Here is a 20,432-nt window from a genome sequence, read left to right as displayed (position 1 = left end):
ATGTCCAAGTCTCTTATGCTAAAAGAGGGGATCATTGTCCAACACACTTAGGCAAGTGAGTTCATTTTCTGAAAGAGTGGACAGATCTACAATGTATATATTGTTTACTTTTTTTCCCTGTAAAACAATCTTGTCAGTGGTAAGATTTATCACAAAACATTTGGTAGAGGTGAATGCTACCAAGTTATCTCTGTCACATAGTTGTGATACACTGATCAGGCTATATTTCAAGCCATCTATCAAGTAGACATTCTCAATGGAGTGTGAGTCTGTCTTACCTACCTTTCCAACCCCAATGATCTCACCTTTCTTACCATTTTCAAAGGAGACATTACCTCCTTTGAGGTCCTCAAGTGAGAGGAACTGGTTCTTGCTTCCAGTCATGTGCTTTGAGCAGCCACTATCCATGTACCATATTTGGTTGCTGCCCTTCACTTGGACCTGGAAAAGGAAATCAGGGGTTGGTCTTAGGAACCCAAACTAGTTTGGGTCCCTTTCTATAGGCAAAAGGGTGAATTAAATTCTTTTTAGCCCATCCTCGCAGCCTATTTTTCCCTTGAACAAATATTTTCTTCTTTTGACTAGCCTTTTATTTTGCACTACATTCACTTTTGTAGTGACCAGTCTTACCACAGTGTGTGCAGATTTTGTTCTCAGGAAGTGTGATGTACTTGCTTTTGGGATCCCACTTAGGTACAGGGGTCCCGTAGCCAAGTCCTCTCTTATTGCTACTATGATGTTCTTGTAGCCATGAAAGTGCATCGGAAGACTTATTCCATTTACATGTTCTGTCTAGCTCATGCTTAACCTTGCTTAGATCTTCTTTTAGGACTCTTATCTGCTCATCTCTTTTGTACACTCATCTTTTATTTTTTCTAGATTTCTTCTAAGGTGAGATGTGAGTGATCAGCTTTCTTCTTACCTGTTCCTAATTTCAGTTTTAAATTTTCAGATCTAAGCTCTAGCACAGTGGTGTCAAGTTCAAGAACCTGGTTCTTCAACTCAGCATTTTTACTCTCGCTTTCACTAGCCTTGAGTTCTAGATTTTTGCACTTAGCTTTCAAGATTACACATTCCTTAGACAGCTGTTCCTTTTCATTGTTTATTACCTCAGGTTTATTAATAAAATCTAGAAGTAACTCAGATAGACTTTCTTTAGACAAAAACTTAATCTTGTCTTTGAGAAGAATCACACATACCTCTAATTCCTCATCAGATTCTCCAATGGACATAAGTGCGTGTTCATCTCCATCTTCATCTTCTGAATCTTCATCTGAGCTTTCTCCCAGGAAGCAAACATAGCCTTCGTTGATCCTTTGTTCTTCTTCGGATGAACCTGTTCCTTCTTCATGTTTCTTCGTTCAGCCCTTTCCTTCTTCCATTCAATTTACCACTGAGACAGTTTTTGATGATGTGATCAGTCTTGCCACATTTGTAGCATCCCTCGTTGGTCTGTTTATCAGGAACCCTTGGTTTGTTGTAGGTTGCACCTCTTGAAGAACCCTTTCCTCTCATTAGATACTTCTTGAAATCCCTTGTGATCATAGCCATCTCATCCTCCTCTAGATCTGCACCTTCAGTGATTCTGAGAGCCAGGCTTCTTTCCTTCTTGGGTGCATCCATCTTCATGGTTCGCCTTCTAAGTTCATAGGCATGAGATTTCCAATTAGCTCGTCCAACATGAGAGTGGCAATGTTCTTTGATTCCTGAATAGCAGTGATTTTGCTTTCCTAAGTGACTGGCAAAACCCTTGTCAAAATTTTCTTAACCTTATCTTCTTCAAGGATAATCCTTCCAATAGAGATAAGTTCATTTGTAAGCGTTGTGAACCCTGTATTCATCTCTTGGATGGTTTCTCCTTCCTTCATGGTGAAATTATCATACTGAGAATACAGCAGTGTTGCTCTTGATCTCTTCACTTGAGGAGTTCCTTCGTGAGCCACTTGCAAAGTGTCCCAAATTTCCTTGGCAGTGGTACAGCTTTGAACTCTACTGTACTCGTCTGGACCTAGTCCATACACAAGGCATTTCTTGGCCTTAGCATTCTTTTCCCACTTCCTCAAGTCCTCAGCAATGCAGTCAGCTCTTGTTTTTGGCACATCTACTCCTTCAGCATTCTTTTTTAGAGTAGCCAGGGGACCATCAGTGACAATGTCCCATAGCTCATAATCCTATCAAATGATGTGATCTCTCATCCTGTTTTTCCACCAGGAGTAGTATTGGCCATTAAAGAGTGGAGGCCTTACAGTGGATTGCCCTTCCTAGTTCCCAGGTGGTGCACTCACCTTGATCTGTTCCTAAAGTGTTAGCCTCTTCAAGGATAACCCGCTCTGATACCAATTGATGTTTTATACTTCAATACCACACAAGAGGGGGGGTGATTGTGGTGACCAATTTTTCACTTAGGCTGTTTATGGAAGGACTTGGTTCTTCTAAGTGTTCCTTAACCTACTATTGCAGAGATAGTAAATACGGAAAGTAAAGAACACAAGTATTTTACGTGGAAAACACCTGGCTCAAAAGGTGAAAAAACCACGACCTACTTTCCAGTAAGATTTTTCCAAACTCTCCACTAAAATTACTGTGCCAAAAACAGCATTTACAATAACTCTTTTGTAAACCTAGGACTAACTCTAATCCCTTTGTAGCACATAGCCTCAACTGTTGCGACAACATCAAGTTAACTCTAACTTGAAAACTCTGAGTACCTAATACAATTGCGTCTAGATGAAGCTGAAAGGTACAATATGAAATCACCTACTACAATTGAACTAGAATAAAAGATAGACACTTGGAACTGTTTCTTCTATCTGGTTCAAGTAGCTTCAGGTTTGTACGCTTGAATCACACACGAACTACTTGCAAAATTGCCTTGCTATTTCACTTTTAATTCACGTTTAACTTCTGCTTATGTGCGTTACCTGTAAAAGAGAACAACACTGATATTTATAGAGTTAGCAAATAGAGATTGACTAGAATTCTGATGCTACTCTTCCTAGGTGGAAGAGTTCTAGTTGATCTCAACCTCTAACTCCTTCCTTTCTTAACCCGTGTTCTATTTGATTAAGGAGTCCTCCTCCTTATCCAATATGCATCCTTTTCAATCAGGATCAGGAGATATCACTTCTATCAAGTTAGGTTTATCTCCTTCTCGTACATCTCACACGCTTAAGTTTATCCATATTTGTGCTTTACTGGGATGGACCTGGTTCATGTCTGAGTTCCTTTATCAGTCTTCAAAACTAACCTTTTCTTGGGCCAACATGGGTTCTGGGGAGGGTAAGATGTACGCAGCCTTAGGGCCCGGAAAGCAGAAAGACTGTTTTCGATAGACCCCCGACTAAAGAAAGGATGACAGTAAGTATTAACAACAATATCAAACCGCCCTAAGGCAGTTATTTGTTTGCAGCTGCTAGGACAAAGTAGCCTTTCTTGCTCTGAGCTCTTTAACCATGATAGGCAGAACACACTATACAGAATCTATAAACCATAAGAATCATCATATCTGAGATCAATAAGCGAACAGAAACCCAATTATGATATACTAGCAACACCGTCAAGCAAACTTCATACAAAGTCCAAAATTGATAATAATATTAATTGACCAGTAATAGGTATTGGCCAACTGAAGCTAAGTATCTAGACTTCATGGCCATCAAACTTTGCCAAAAATAATATAAGGTAGGGGTTAAGTTTTATCAGTTTGAAGCACATATAACCACAATTTTGCAATACATTTTCTCGTTACTAGGCTTGAATATGGCATTTTAACAATTCTCTTTGATCTAACTTTTTTTGTTGATACATCACATTTTGATCTGATTTCACTGTAACAGATAGTGCCTACTAAGGTAAGGTATTGGTTTTCTGTTGCGAGAACCTTAAGGAGAAGGCAAGTTTTAAGGAATGCAAAATTTCTCTTTGCTAGTAAGAACAAAGATGTTAAGGGAATATCTGGGTCTCTCAGTCGGATCTACCCAGTTCTGCACAGAGCCACAGTAACAAGAGCCACACCCGTCCATTTTGATGATACTAGTTATTTTACTCTGTGTAGAAGCTTTTTCATCACCACTCAGAGTCACAATCATGATATGAAGCCTAGTGCTTTTATTAATAACAGATCCCTTTCTCTAAGTTACTAAGTACATGTAATTGCAGAACCAAGACTCAAAAAGAACAGGTGCATAGCACATAAATCATTTACTGATGAACAAAATGCAAATATTGAATTTCTGGACTCATTGGGAAGTAAGAATTACGATTTGAGAAACTCAAAAGTATCAACTTAGGCCCTTAAAATGCATGATACTAGCTGATAGCAAGGCATATTACAAAAGCAAAAGAAATAGTTTAAGAACCAACAACCTATAGAACGTCCCTTGTAAATTTGGACTGCCTAGTTTAGCCACTATGTTACATAAGTCATAATTATTTTTAAGATAAGTGAATACAATGAATAATCCACATTCACGAGTATTTTGTGCTGAACAATGACAGCGACATTAATACCACAGGTGCAACACAAATATGGTAAAATACGCAATACACGCATATCACACATAGCCTCTAAGTGTGACAGAACTTTCTGCCTGGTTTTTATAATTCTTTTGTTTACTATGTTAACAAATATATGTGAATAATATTGTTAATCTTACATGGGTTGTCTTAGCGCGCGTCTCGACCCAAGTTGTTTTTGTTCCATCCTTCAACTTCTTCATGTGGGTTTCCTCAAACAACTCACCATGAGTAACTGGTCTTCCTTTAGCCTTTTCCTCCAAAATAAAATATGTTAAAAAATGATAACTAAAGCAGTTATAAATCAAGAAAAATATAATAAATACATTACCAATCTTCTTTGATGAGCCTCCTTACTAATTGAACCCTCCGTGTGCACAGAGCCACCCTTGTCGGACATACGGGCTGCCCTTCCCTGGGGGCTCTTCTTCTCAAATTTTGGAGATTTCCAATATTCAAGAAGTTTAACCCATATATCATCAAGAATCCAAGTTGGCCTCACATTATTTTCTCGAGCAGTCCGAAGCATATCAAACAACCTATAAAGAAAACGGTTCGATAGTACTCGGCCTCTGTACTCGACCTAGAAACAACTTTTTGTTTACGTGAAGCCCATGAAACAAGGTGAGAGCCTAAGAACAAAGCAAATCCAGTAGTCTACTTCCGATCAGTAACATCACCTCCCCAGTCTGAGTTGAATAACCGTGTAGTAAGGACGAGGACTGTGAAACAAAAAATAAACCATATGATGGTGTCGCCTTAATATACTGTAGAATGCGTTTAACAGTAACCCAATGTGAGTCCAAAGGATTATGCATGAACTGAGACACATTGTTCACCGCTTAAGCTATGTGCGGACGCGTAAAGGTTAGATACAGTGGTGCCCCAACAACACTGCGGTATAATGTAACATCAAGAAACTGAGCACCACCTGTAGTTGAGAGTTTGTTTGTAGCGGAAGCTGGTGTAGACAAGCTACTGCTGGAGTCCATTTGAGCTCGTTTGAGAAGGTCAGCAACATATTTACCTTGAGACAAATAAAGACCATCCTTCACCCAGTGTGCCTCAATTCCCAAGAAATATGAAGGTCTGCCCAAGTCTTTCACTGCAAAAAGATCATGTAATTGAGCAACTAGTGTCTTAGCAAGAGTAGGATTAGATCCCAAGACTAGGATATCATCCACATAGATGAGGCAGAAAATCTTTTGTCCAGCAGTAGACTTATAATACAGAGAGCTATCAGTTTTGGAACCTAAGAAACCAAAGGAAGTCAAGGCATCAGTTAGACATCGATTCCACATTCTAAGATCCTGTTTTAGGCCATAAAGAGAGCGCTTTAACAGGCAAACATGGTCTGGTCGTGTCGGATCAACAAAGTCCGGAGGTTGGGACATGTAAACCACCTCTTCTAGATGACCATGAAGAAAAGCATTTGAGATATCCAACTGAGTAGCATACCAACGATAAGCCACAGCTAGGGAAAGAAGCAATCGGATAGTTGCAGGCTTAACAACTGGCCTGAATGTATCAATATAATCAACTCCATGACGTTGATGATAGCCTTTAGCAACAAGCCTCGCTTTGTAGCGATCGAGTGAACCATCGACCTTCAACTTTGTTTTATAGACCCAACGACATCCAATGACATTTTGTGAAAGAGAAGGTAGGACAAGCTGCCAAGTCCCATTTTGCATCAATGCATTATATTCATCAGTCAAGGCTCTACGCCAATTTGAATCTTTAGCAGCATGTGAGTAGCAAGACGGCTTAGTGGAAGGTAAAGTAGTTGCCATTAAGGAAAAAGGTTGTTTAGGTTTCAACGAGCCTGTTTTTGCTCGAGTAACCATATGGTGTACAGGTTTAACTACGGAAGATGAGGCACCATGATGACAAGGCAGCATATCAAGAGGAATATCCTGTGGAGAATCAACACACAAAAGGATACCAACAGGAGAGGAACGAACAGCCAATGTAGAGTGTCCATCTGGAGCAGTAACATCAGGCAAAGGTGTTGGGCATGTAGATGAGGTTGGTGAAGAATGACCAGTCAAGGTGTTAGATTATTGCTCCGAAGGTGAAGCTGGTCAAGGTGGTATGGGCTTGTGAAGTGGTACATTGACAACTAATGGGGTTCGAGTTCCATTGGTTGATGAAGTATGCACCACAACATCCTGTGAAGCAAATGGAAAGTTAGACTCATCAAAAATTATATGACGGGAAACAAAAATATTTGATGAGGCTATATCAAAGCATTTGTACCCCTTGTGCAGCTTACTATATCCCAAAAATACACAAGGCTTAGATCGTGGAGAGAGCTTGTCCTTTGTGTAAGGCCGAAGCCATGAAAAGCATAAGCAACCAAAAACACGTAAGACAGAGTAATCTGGATTAGTATAAAATAACACACGAAAGGGGCACAGATTATTCAATCTACGAGTGGGTAATCTATTTATAGTATACACAACAGTCTCAAATGCCTTAGTCCACAACTTGTTAGAAAGAACATTGGCATTGTGGAGAAGAGCACGACCAGCTCAATTATGTGCCTGCATTTTCTTTCAGCATATCCATTTTGTTCAGGTATATGGACAAGAAGAACGTTGGACAATTCCATTGTCCCTAAAATAAGTGGTCAGGGCCCCAAATATCTAAGCAAACTAAATCTAATGGCCCGGAGGCTTGAAAACTAGACTCACTAGATGGAAGTTTGTGACTCTTACTAACAACACATGTAGAACATAAATTAGGATTTTTATTTAATGAACAATTAAGGGCACTAGACGACAATGTATGACGAACGGTGGGATAGGATGTACGAGCCAGACGAGCATGCCAAACTCCTAATGACGCCGCATAGGAAGCTGGTGAATCTAGTTTTTGCAGAGGAAGAGAATACAGGCCTCCTTCAGTCGGCCCTTTGTGGCGGATGTCCCTCGTTGCCAAGTCCTTAATCAAAAAATAGTTAGGAAAGAATTCAATAGACGCTTGGTTAGATTTAGCAAAGGAGCTAATAGATAACAATTTTTGTGTGGTAGTAAGAACATGTAATATAGAACTTTTACCAACTTGAGAGATCGGTAACTTAGAACCATTACCTAATGTTACTTCTTCAGGACCTTGGTACTCAGAGTGAATACCTAGATTATTAAGATCTGCAGTGAGATGATGTGTGGTGCCACTATCCATCAACCAATTTTGTGTAGTATGAGGGTTTGGAGAAGTAGCAAGGTTAGAAATAGGTCGGTTAGATACCATGTTGCCATTGTTAGCCCGAGGTGATGGACAGACGCGCGTAAGATGTCCTTTTCCTTCACAATTATGACAAATAATTCCAGAGAAATATGAGTTATATTGTGTTGGTTTTGTAGTCTGGTTAGAAGTCTGAAAGTTCCGAGTTGAGTTTGTCAGTGCAGATCCATGGCTTGAGAAGCGTCCACGACCATGAATCCCACGGCCTCTACCACGTCCTCGATTAGATGAGATTGAGGTGTGAGTAAACTAAGTCGTAGGTGCAATAACATTAATTGTTTCATCTCTTTTTAATTATCGTTCTTCATTAAGAAGAAGACCATACAGACCATCAAAGGTAATATCCTCTTGCCGTGATTCAAGCGACCTAGTAAATGGACGGTAAATATGACCCAACCCAGCAAGAACAAATTCGACTAAGTCATCATTAGGAACTGGATGCTGCAGTGCAGCTAGTTTATCAGCAATTCCCTTCGCATTTTGAACATATGACTCAGTACTTGCATTCTCACGATGCAAAGTATGTAACTGCATCTTCAGTTCACGAATCAAAGGTTTGGATCCTGAAGCATATGCATCAAAAAGCTTCTCCCATGCTTCACGAGCAGTTGATGCTCCAACTAGTTGCGGCAAGATGCTCTCTGAGACAGATGCGACTATCCAACTGAGCACAAGTTGATCCTCTCGTACCCATGCTTTATACTCTGGGTTTAACTGATTGTCCGCAAGAAATTTTGTGGGAGTCGGCTCACTACCATCAATATGATGGTTAAGGCCACATCCACACACCATTGGCATAAACTGTGTCTTCCACAATAAGAAATTAGATGAAGTTAACTTCATTGGAAATTGGTGGACAAGGTTTGGAGAGGGCATGGAAACTGGTATGGAAACTTGAGTGCGCGATGGTGAGGCTGGTGGTGTTGTATCATCTCCCATGATCAGATGAACTGGACAAAAGAAGTTGTTGGAATGATGATAAGGAAGGAAGATGCTTCCTTACGCTATGAAAAAGAAAAGGGGCTTGGGTTGATTAAACCTCTTAGGGCTTCGATACCATGAAAGCCTCTGATATTCTATAACCAAAACAATGATTTACAACATGTATATATACAATACATTCCAGAGTACATAAGACTTCTAACCCAATAGAATTCTGTTTTCAATAAACTTCCATCCTAGAGTTTAAGTGTGATTAGGAGTCATCCTTTAAAGTAAATACAATCTCTCTCTAATTAACAAATTACCACACAACTCTACAAAGTCTCAACATTCACAATTAACTTATTATATGGAAGAGAGGCTCCTCAAAAATGAGTAATTAAAGATCACGATTACACTTGAAAACAATCAAATTCTTGAAACACATTATTCACCATCATCATTAAGCACTACTACCTCTTAGTTCACCTTCCTGCAGTTTACACGAATTTGACCTTGATCCCCGGTCAATGACTTGATATTTCCCATCTTAATTATAGACTCGACGAAATCTTTAGCGAAAGTCCCAAGGTTGGTACTATATATTTGAACAAGATTATCAGTTTGTCCACCACTAAACAGTGCTTGATCAGAGTGCAAAAGCCCTTTCTTACACAACAAGTTACTAAAATATTCCGAGTCAAAAAGAAGTGGTGTTGGATCAAGAGGAGCAAGGTTGGAATCACCTCCACTACGTGGACTATCGACTTGGCGCTGACTTGCAAAGGTTGAGTCAATGTTGTTAGTCTCGTTATAGATGCGATCTCTGAAGGTGAAACATTGCGCAAACCCTAGTGTATGGCCACCAGAGAGCGCGACAAGATCTTTTTCATCCAAGCCTTGGTTCTTGAAGTTGTTAATAAGTGCAGGTAAGTCCAAGAATGGAGGTGGGATGTCGTTGTTGGCCATGTTTCTATTTGCTGTAGTAGAGTCCCTTCTTCCCAGTTGCACTTCCCATGATGGTCCACCTAACTGTTGATCATGAAATTAAAAGAGTAGCTAATTTAGCTGTTAAGGTTTCATTAGTAGAGCATACTACTAAGCTTTTACCTATCAGAATTAGGTTTTATTACTTGTTGACAATTATAGTACACCCTCCGTCCAATTTGTGTGGCATCATGTCTTTTAAATTTTCAAATTGTTAAATATTGTGACATCTAATCCATTTTACATAGTTTCTGATATCTATGTCCAAATTAAAAAAGGACAGCCCGGTGCACGAAGCATCTCACTGTTCACGTAGCGTCTGGGGAAAGGCCGCACCCCAAGGGGTGCGATATAAGCAGTCTACCCTGATGCAATCATCAATGGCTGATTTCACGACTGAACACGTGACATATACTCCTAGGTCACATGAAGACAACTTTTACTATTGCTCCAAGGCTCCCCTTCTCTATGTTCAAATTCAGAGTCAAAATTAAGAAGGTTGACTCTCGTAAATCAAATGGTACCACATAAATTGGGACGTAATACTAGGAGTATAATTAACTTGAACTAGTATAGTATTTAAGTCTTTACATTAACCATGGAATATCATAGTAAAGGAAAAAAACTTGACGAGGGAAAAGTGAACTAGAGCTGTTATAGAACAGGAGGGAGTGATACATACTGCAACTACAGAGTCACGAGCTGCAACTGCAACAATGTCTGCACAAGATACAATAGGATGTCCGCAAGCTTTATCAACCTCCGACTTGATTTTGTCAATCACTTCAAATCCTCTAATGGAATTATTATTAGGTCTAGCAGTCTTTTCACTGTCAATAGTCTCCGTTTGGTCGAGAAGAATCGAAGCATCACAGCCCTTCATTTGCAAGAAACATTAGTAACATATCTCAATTCTAATTTTAAAATACTGAGTTGATCTAATCTAATTTAGCTTCAAAATCTAGTCAAATTGACTCTCGAGAAGCAAAAAATATCACATAAAATGAGACGAAAGGATCCTTTAGTATAAAATTGGATGAATTGACGCATGAAAAGAGAGAAAGGATCTCACTTGAACGAAACAATCATGAAAATGTAGACGTAGCAGAGAGGCGCCCATTCGCCTCTCTTCCCTGACTGCATCCTCTACAACCCGTTTTATGGTTGGCAAAGCTTCGGGACAAACATAATCGTAGAAATAAGGTGAAAGATAATTCGAAAATGCCATGCTTGTTAGAGAAAACATGACTAAAACATGAATAAAAAGGAAGCAATTCGTAGCCATTTCTATTGCTATAGTTTATAAAGTTACTACACTTCTATGTGTGCTAGCTGCTAATGCTTTTGTGCGACGAAGAGACTAAAATGTGAATGTATTTATAGGTAGAAGAATCTTTTACTATGGCAACACGACAATTGTTCTAGGTTTAGCAACTCTCACTATATAATAAGCACAGGACCTCAGAATCAATCCATGCTCGAAATCTTTAGGCTTGGTAATTCACAAAATATTGTAACCTCCTCTTTATAACACTTTTTATTATTTGGAGAGTAAATAGAGTTTTCGTTGATCGTAAATTTTTTTATGTCTTTTAAGTATTTTGAGTTGTTAGATATTGTGATTTATAGTAATCTTTTTAATATATCTTTTAAATATATGAATTTTATTTCAAAAATTTAAAAATTTATATCCAAATTCACACTGAAATTAAATATTTTGACCTTCGTACTCTAAACGTGTCACATAAAGTGGGGATAACGGGGGTACTATTTAGGTTTGGTCTTGAGAGAAAGTGTGTGTGTATTAGTTGAGACTTTGTTATCAACATTGGTAGTAATCGGGATTATTTTAGAAGAAAAAACAAAATTTACCCCTCTCCTGACTTTTATTTTAAATGCTTTATTACTTGTTGATACTGTAATGATGGAACTGATGATTAAGATATAGCCGACTAAGAATTAAAAATCAAAAATTAAGAATTAAAAATCAAAAATCGAAAAAATGATATAACCATTTTTCCCAACGACATGATCAAAAGGTTTACTTTACAAGTGGTTTCATTCGAACGATATTATATGAGGGAGTGAGTAATATGGATAATATTGTAACTAACAACTTCAAATTGACTACCAAAAAAAATGAGTAATAATTTGTAAAAATATATACAGAAAAAGAACAACTAAACGTGGACTATATATAGAGAAAACACGTATTTATGCTAAAATGTTAACGCTAAAAACACGCAAATAAAATAATTTTAAGGAGGATTAGCGATTGGTTAAGGGTTAGCGATTGGTTAAGACTGATGGTGAAGGTCCTAATTAGTTCCTTAAGTAATAGAGTGAATATTTGCCACATTTCTATTTTTTTTCCTTTCTAAAGAGAAAAAAACACGATAAAAACCAGCTAAAAATCAAGTGAGAGAAGAAAACTCCAACAACATCTTCCGCAACACGCGAAGAAATGTTAGAAATTATAAGTGCATATCATTGAAAATGGCACTCATGACTAAAGTCTAAATTGACTAAATCATCGAGTACGGAATTAGCCTTCTTGTAGATATGACCAATATAGACCACCCAACTCTTAATCAAGAGTTGCCACTGTCCTAATTTATTGGCTCATTCACTGCTAATAATGCAGGAGGACAGTCCGGTGCATAAAATATTTTGCGTTCATGTAGGATCTAGGAAGGACCGTACTCCAAGAGTGCGATGTAGACAGTCTGCCCTAATGCAAGTATTATAGGTTACTTCTACTACTCGAATATAGGTTACTTCTACTACTCGAATATAGGTTACTTCTACTACTCGAACCTGTAACTTATATCATACAAAAATAACTTTACGGTTGCTCCAAAACTCTCCTTCACTCACTATTTATAATGTATTATGTATGATAAGTTAATTCAAGATTTATCATATGGTCCCTTGGCATACCGTGTGTCACCGAAAGTCCTTTAACTAAGTATATGATTAATGAAGAAGAAGCGTGATCAGTAGATCAACAACTACGTTTTGAACGCTTTATGTCTCACTTTTAGGATTTTAAATTAGCTATCGTTATTACATGGATTTTATTCATTGATCACCTGGATGGACATAGAGGGTGTTTGGCTAAGCTTATAAGCTGGTCAAACTAGCTTATAAGCACTTTTCGGCTTATCTACGTGTTTGGTAAAGTTAAAAGTGCTTATAAGCCAAGTGCTTATAAGTCAAAAATAAGCCAAAAGTCATAAGCTGGTCACCCCCAGCTTATGAATTTTTAGCTTAGAAGCACTTTAAGTTTGACCAAGATTTTTACTATTTTATCTTTAAAATATTTCTTTTTTAGAACAAAACTCCTACATCGATACTCACTGCCTCAAGTATTCAACATAACCCTCCCTCCCCCCAACCTCTTCAAGTCTGCAATTCTCATTGACTAAAGATAAGCAAATTCTCTATTCCTTTGCATACTTATATCTATGTGATTGTATATTAATCTTTGAACTGTATGTAATAAATAAGGACATATCAAATTTTTGGTGTATTGCTTTCTAAGTGTTGTGGTGATGAAGACAATGTTTGTTTCTCTTCAAATAATTTGTCCTATTTAGGTTTATTTTTTACAGAGAAACTTTTGTCAATTTATAAGTTATTATAACTTATGATTATATGCTTATCATAAAATAAATTATATTTATCATAAAAATTATCTTATCTAAGCACAGTTGTATTTTAAAAAAATGAAAAATAGAATATTTTGTATTTGAATCGATCTGAAATCTAAAATTTTGAAGAAATTACGCCCTTATTAGTGTAAACAGTTCTAAGGTAGAAAAAGAGCTTATCAGCACTTTTTTATCAAATACTGCAGCAACTTATTATCAATTTCAGCACTTGTACTCAAACACGTAACTGCTTATTTATTAAATCAGTTTCAGCACTTAAAAGTGCTTATCAGCACCTAATGCTTATCAGCTACTTCAAATCAGCTAATCCAAACGGGCTCATATACGGATTTTTTGATTGCTTGAGAGATAATGATAGTGACAAAAATGGTAATACTAAATTACAAGAGAGTATTAAATGCTCAAGGAGGACATCGTAAATTGCAATATTTATTTAAAAGAACAAACTGCAACTAAACATATGTATGGAATGAAACTTGTTTCAGCAAACCAAATATAAGTACAAAGATGGAATTTTAAAGTATAAAGATTGGGAATTTGAGTAGCAAAATTCCATATATAGAAAAAGAAAGAAAGAAATTGACCTATAAATTGCAGTATCTATTTTACTCTTTTTTTGGATAAAGGTGGTGTCTGGGATATTTTGTGCGCACCTCGACCAATTCCACGAAATATTTGCTACCTCTCATTTCAGCTAAACCTAATACAAGTACAAACATCAGAAAATGGCAGATTTCCGACAGCCAAAACGGTCGGAATTCAGTCAGAAATCACGTATTTCCGACTACTTTCCGACCGAATTTGGTCGGTCTGAAAAAAGCTGGTCGGAAAAACAATTTCCGACGAAATCCGTCGGTGATTTCCGACTAAAGTGGTCGCAGCATTCGAAATGGTCAGACTACCAAAAAATTCAGTTTTCCGACTAAAGTGATCGGAATTTACCGACTGAATCGGTCGTAATAATACAAGCAAAATACATAATTAAAAATTAAATTTTATTTATTTTCCGACGGAATCCGTCGAAAACAGTTGAATATTAATTTTTTTTTGAAATTTCCGACCGAATTTGTCGGAAATTAATAATTAAAAATTAAATTTTATTTAATTTCCGACGGAATCCGTCGAAAATTTCTGAATATTAATTTTTTTTAAAAAAAATTTCCGACCGAATCAGTCGAAAATCTGACAATTTATTGTTAAATCTGGGGAGCTTTCCGACCGTTTCATTCGAAATTTTGTACAAAACTGGGCAGAATTCTGCCCAATTTCGAGCTACACCACCTGTCAAACATCACAAACAAAAAAATACCAACCAACAATCTAAACCAACGATACATTAATATAATAATACGAACCAACAATACATTAACACTATCTAAATTAACAATACATTAATAAATTCTAAACCAACAATGCCAACCATTAACACAACTTAAACTAACAATACCAACATTTAAACCTAACAATTTTGAGCATAAAAACATCCAAATAGCAGCCCATATTCAAGTTTAAAAGCAATACATAAAGTTGTCTCTCATAATCAAGTTTACCAATCAACCAAAACATCACAACTAAACTACTACACATCAGATTCAGTTTGTTCATCCTCATCATCAGATAAATCATGCCCATGTTTACGCATGAATTTCTGCATCTTAACAAATGTTCTGTTTTGGGAGTCCAATTGTTGCTTCAATCCACGAATTTCATTTCTCATATCTTCCATCTGTTCTTGATTTTGAGGAGGGGAATTGTCTAAGAGTGGGTTTGGATGACCTGTAGGTCGATGTACTCCTAGTCCGTAGATGCCTTTGTTTGTTCCACCCGCTGCCTCTGTCCACAATGAAGCCATATCATCAGGTGTTGGTTGAGTTGAAGGAGGTTGAGTTTGTTGCCATTCTTCCAACCTTTTATGATAATCTCCCTGAAATGAAAAACATAACTATTATGTAAACAAACTAATATTAATAAACCATAAATAATTATGAAGTTAGAATTTTACATATGTGTCTGACGCACGCGTCTCCACCCAGTGTTCTCTTGTACCATCCTTTTTCTTTTTCTTATGAAACTCCTCGAAGACCTCAGCGTAACTCATATCTCGCCCTCTTTCCGTTTCCTTCATAAGAAAAAGTATGAGTTAGACTTTACAAACGTAAAATTCTATATGTAAAACTAATAAAAATTTTATAAATAATTACCATTCTTAGTTTATGGGCCTCAAAAGTAATCGAACCTCCTGTATGCAACGAGCTACCTTTTTTAGAAGCACGATTTGCCTTTGCTTGTTCACTCTTTGCCTTCCATTCTGGGGTATTCCATTTCTCAAGAAGTTTATTCCAAACATCTTCTCTTAACAATCGTGGCTTTTCATTGATGCGAACTTCCCTTCTTTCATGTCAACACACCTGGATAAATTTGATGCGTACCATCAGGCATCCTCAAATTGTTAACCCAACTACAAATCTCTCTTCTCTCATCCAAGGTGAATGTGTAACTGACTTTGGGCTTCTGTATCTTGTTGTTAAAGTATGTCAGATACAACTCACTTCGCCTACAATATTCCTTTAAGTCCATCCTGGCCTTCAAGTTATCTTTGGTCTTGTTAGTAGCATCCATAATAGTGTTAAATAAGTTGTCAAAAAAATTCTTCTCGATATGCATGACGTCCAGATTATGCCGAAGAAGATTGTGCTTCCAATAAGGTAATTCCCAAAATATGCTCCGCTTAGTCCAGTTGTGTGTGACACCATAACCTGGTATCTTAGATGGTGGAGACTCTGTTACCTTAGGCATATCCCTTACTCTATTCCAAATTTCTTCTGAACACAAGCAGGCCGGTGGTTCCTCAAAATCAGTTCGGTTCTTCATAAATGCACTTGTATTTCGCCTAAATTCATGATTCATTGGCAAGAATCTACGGTGGCAGTCGAACCATGTATTTTTACCTCCATATTTCAAAGTAAATGCTTTAGTGTCTTCCATACAACAAGGGCAAGCTAACTTTCCAGCAGTCGACTACCCGGACAACATTCCATAAGCAGGAAAATCATTTATAGTCCACATCAAAGCAGCATGCAATCTGAAGTTTTGTTTGGTTGATATATCATATGTTTCCACACCTTGATGCCATAATAATTGTAACTCATCAATCAAAGGCTGCAAGTATACATCAATCAAACTTTTCGGATTGCGTGGACCTGGAACAATACAAGTTAGGAACAGATATGGACTTATCATGCACAACTCTGGCGGAAGATTATATGGAGTAACAAACACCGGCCAACATGAATATGGTGCAGCAGAGACAACAAATGGAGTAAATCCATCTGTGCATAATCCCAACCTAATGGTTCTTGGTTCACTAGCAAACTCGGGGAACACCCTATCAAAATGCTTTCACGCCTCTCCATGAAACGGATGGCAGAGTATACCAGGTGGCCTTCTATGTTCGTAGTGCCATCTCATATGAGGATCGGAGCTCATTGATGCATACAACCTCTATAACCCAGGTATAAGAGGTAAGTAATGCATCGCTTTAACTGCAACTTTCTTTTTTGTATTGGCATTTGTGACTTCCTTAAAACGAGGCTGATTACAAAATTTACAGTTCTCTAGAGACGCGTCATCCTTATAGAATAACATGCAACCTTTCTCACAACAATCAATTCTCTCTGATGAAAGAACCAACTTAGAAACCAATTTTTTAACAGTGTAGAAATCTTTTGGTAAGTCAATGTTACTCGGATTAAGTTCATTCATAAGCCCAATAATAGAATCCATGCCCGCTTGGGAAATAGAACTATCCGATTTAATACTTAGCAATCTAACCACAACAGCAACTTGGAATGCACCGAACCTTCATACAATGGACGACTAGCTTCTAGTAACTGTTCATAGAAACGCTTAGCCTCATCATTTGGTTCGTATTGAACCCCAGGAAACGTCCCAAAAGCATCCCTCATCATTTCATTGTATCGAGAATTTTCAACATTATGCTCCGAAATGGGGCTACCCTCACCACCAAAAGAATTATGAAAGTTAGCATCATCTAAACTTGCATGATTCTCCCCGTGAGCAGTCCATATATAATAATTTTCTACAAATCCTTTCTTGTAGAGATGGGCTTTAACTTCGTCTGATTCCGATAACTTAACACATTTACATTTCACACAAGGACACCTAATCCTTCATCCAATAAGAAAATCATCAAGTGTTTGAGCCTTAGCAATAAATTCAGCAACCCCTTCAATAAATTCATCCCTCAACCCCGCACGATTAGGATGATTCCTATTATACATCCATCACGATGCACAAATTCCATCTACACAAATAGAAATCTATAAATGAGATATTTAAAAGAATCTTCAGATCTACCATTCTATAGTTATTTTCTGCTATTTTCTATCAAGTGTAATTCATAATCAGTTTTTAAAATTTTTCAAAAATTATAAAACTAGTTTAGAACAACTGCTAATTAGATGATATCAACCAGTTATAAAAAACCGGAATTTGAGTATATCTAAAATTTAAAATATTCACAGTCAAGACAATTCCTTATCAAATTTGATAATGAAGAATAACAACAAATCCAAAAGAAAAAGGAAGAATACCGCAACAACAACACAACAAATAATAACTACGACTCATGCACCCAAACTATTTTGTTAGATTTCAAGCTTATGCATTCGGAATTCTAACTCTTTTAAGTTACTGAATTCTAAATTAATATTTGTACATAATTAACAAAAGCTACTGGGTCTGGCCGAACCCGTAGCTGGCACTGTGGCTCTGTGACTCAAGTCATATAAAAAAGAAATTAAAGAAAATAAAAGGAGAAATAATAAAGTTACCATCCCATCTGAGACATGGCATATGTACCAATTCAGAGAGTCGAACAAGCTCAATAGTACTCCTAATGTTGCAAATAAAATGATATTTTTCTATATTTGAATTTTTTTAACTTTAAACTTTTTATTTTATCTCTTAATGATTACGTACTTTTATAATTACAAAAGATATCATGCGTGTTTAAGAGTACACGATGTAGGGATACTTTTGATATGGTCCAAAAGTTTTTTGTTTTGAAATTCATGTACGGTTAAACACCGGCATATATTTAAACGAGGTCATAATAAACATGACACTTGACCAACATTACTATTGCAACAGTTAACAAAGATGATGGTTGCAATTTGTTTCAAACATGGAACTATAAAGTTAAGTTGGCAAAGGGATTCACGTTATATATTTATTTCACAAAGACATAATCCATATTACCAAAAATTTATCAAGAAGCGTGGGCTTAAATATTTGAATAAATCAATTGAATTAAATAACAAACTACACTCAAACACACACCCTATAAATTGTACAAAACGTCCCCCAACTAAATGAGAATCTTCTGTTTCCATCCATATACAAGATACATAGAAAACAAAATAATTTAAGGACTGCAATTGGAATTGAAATAGTTGAACTCACCATAGAATCACTAAGAAAATAAAGATAATAACCATCTCTAGTGTATACATTAAACAAAAAACCCCTCAATTTGATAAGAACTAAATCTGCACATTAAACAAAAAAACCTCAATTTGATAAGAACTAAAGCAACAATTTCAGACTATCATTTTGTATTTCTACTAATGAATCTTCTAATCTTGTCAAACAACCAAGAAAAGAGTTTTTTTTAACTAAAAGAATTCGATTGAGATATAAAAATACATAAATCTGTAATGAAGAAGGGAAAAATAGTACCTCTAACCCCTCTTATCCTCTGACGGAGCTTCAGCGGGTGGTGGCAGTGGAGACGGAGTCTCGACGGAGCTTCAGCCGCGCCGCTGGTTGGTGGCTGTCACCACCCGAATTTCCCACCATCAGAGTCGTGATGGCACCTACTCGTGGTAGCTAGGCAAGCCAACTTAATTACCTTTCCATCACTAGCAATTATCTTTAACAGTTTATAACATCAATATAGAACATAAAGTCTAATAAGAACAATAGCGGAAGTCTGTCTTAAAATGATGAATTTAAAACGCGAAATAGTCAAAAACAACCTCTACCCAAGATTTGGTGTCACATTACTCACGAACCACTAAGAATAAACTAAATACAAAGGTCTGAAAGGAATATAACAGCTGTCTGTCTCGAAACAAGGAGGCAACAGTCTAACAGAAAACAATGAGAAGAGACGCCGGGCCTGCGGACGCCTGCAAGGCTACCTCAGTCTCGTGAATATGAATCGCCTGCTTCCGAACTACTGCTGCTGCTGTTCCTCAAAACCTGGACCTGTGCAAAAATGCACAGAAGTGTAGCATCAGCACAACCGACCCCATGTGCTGGTAAGTGTCTAGCCTAACCCCGGCGAAGTAGTGACGAGGCTAGACTGGACACCACGTAAACCTGTGCAGTCATAAACATACAGCGAAAATCGAATACAAGGCAATTAACAACATGGGAGGGAAACATGCGATGGGGAGATACAATTAACAGTAATCCAGAGTAACCAACTAAACAGCTTAGATCCACAATGAACAAGGAATCAATACTCAGATATAAACACATGGCATCAATAACTGTTGCGGCATGCAACCCGCTTCATAATTACCATTTGTTGCGGCGTGCAACCCGCTCCACAATACCACTGTTGCGGCGTGCAACCCGACCCATATCATTTATCATGTATCATTGTTGCGGCGCGCAACCTGATCCTCACATATTATTGTTGCGGCGTGCAACCCGATCCTCAATATCATTGTTGTGGCGCGCAACCCGATCCTCACATATTATTGTTGCGGCGTGCAACCCGATCCTCAATATCATTGTTGCGGCGCGCAACCCGATCCTCAATATCATTGTACAGTCCGACTCCCCAAACAACAGTCACAATTAAGGGGCATAAAAATAAGCAAATATTTGACAAACATCCCGGCAAGGGAAATAATCCAACAAGTTCAACCAAACGTCCCGGCAAGGGAATAATCAACAACGCTTTCTCTTTCTTACTTTTCTTATCTCACGATATCACTGGAGCCCAAGCTCCAAGAAATTTCTTATCTCATATTCCGTCACAAACAACAATAT

At 37.4% G+C, this 20,432-nt stretch overlaps 1 protein-coding gene across 1 annotated transcript; it reads right to left on the bottom strand.

The window, feature by feature from the left end:
* On the bottom strand, positions 9,069 to 11,016 carry LOC109233928 (peroxidase 2-like). Its single transcript, XM_019399775.1, has 3 exons — positions 10,745 to 11,016; positions 10,355 to 10,549; positions 9,069 to 9,717 (listed from the first exon to the last, which is right to left on the bottom strand). Exons 1-3 carry the CDS (start codon positions 10,955 to 10,957, stop codon positions 9,166 to 9,168), a joined length of 960 nt encoding a protein of 319 aa, XP_019255320.1. The 5' UTR covers positions 10,958 to 11,016; the 3' UTR covers positions 9,069 to 9,165.

This window comes from Nicotiana attenuata, chromosome 10 (genome assembly GCF_001879085.1).
Source record: "Nicotiana attenuata strain UT chromosome 10, NIATTr2, whole genome shotgun sequence".
Lineage (NCBI taxonomy): Eukaryota > Viridiplantae > Streptophyta > Magnoliopsida > Solanales > Solanaceae > Nicotiana > Nicotiana attenuata.
Note: the sequence above shows the minus strand (reverse complement) of the source record. Positions and strands in the feature narration are given on the sequence as shown.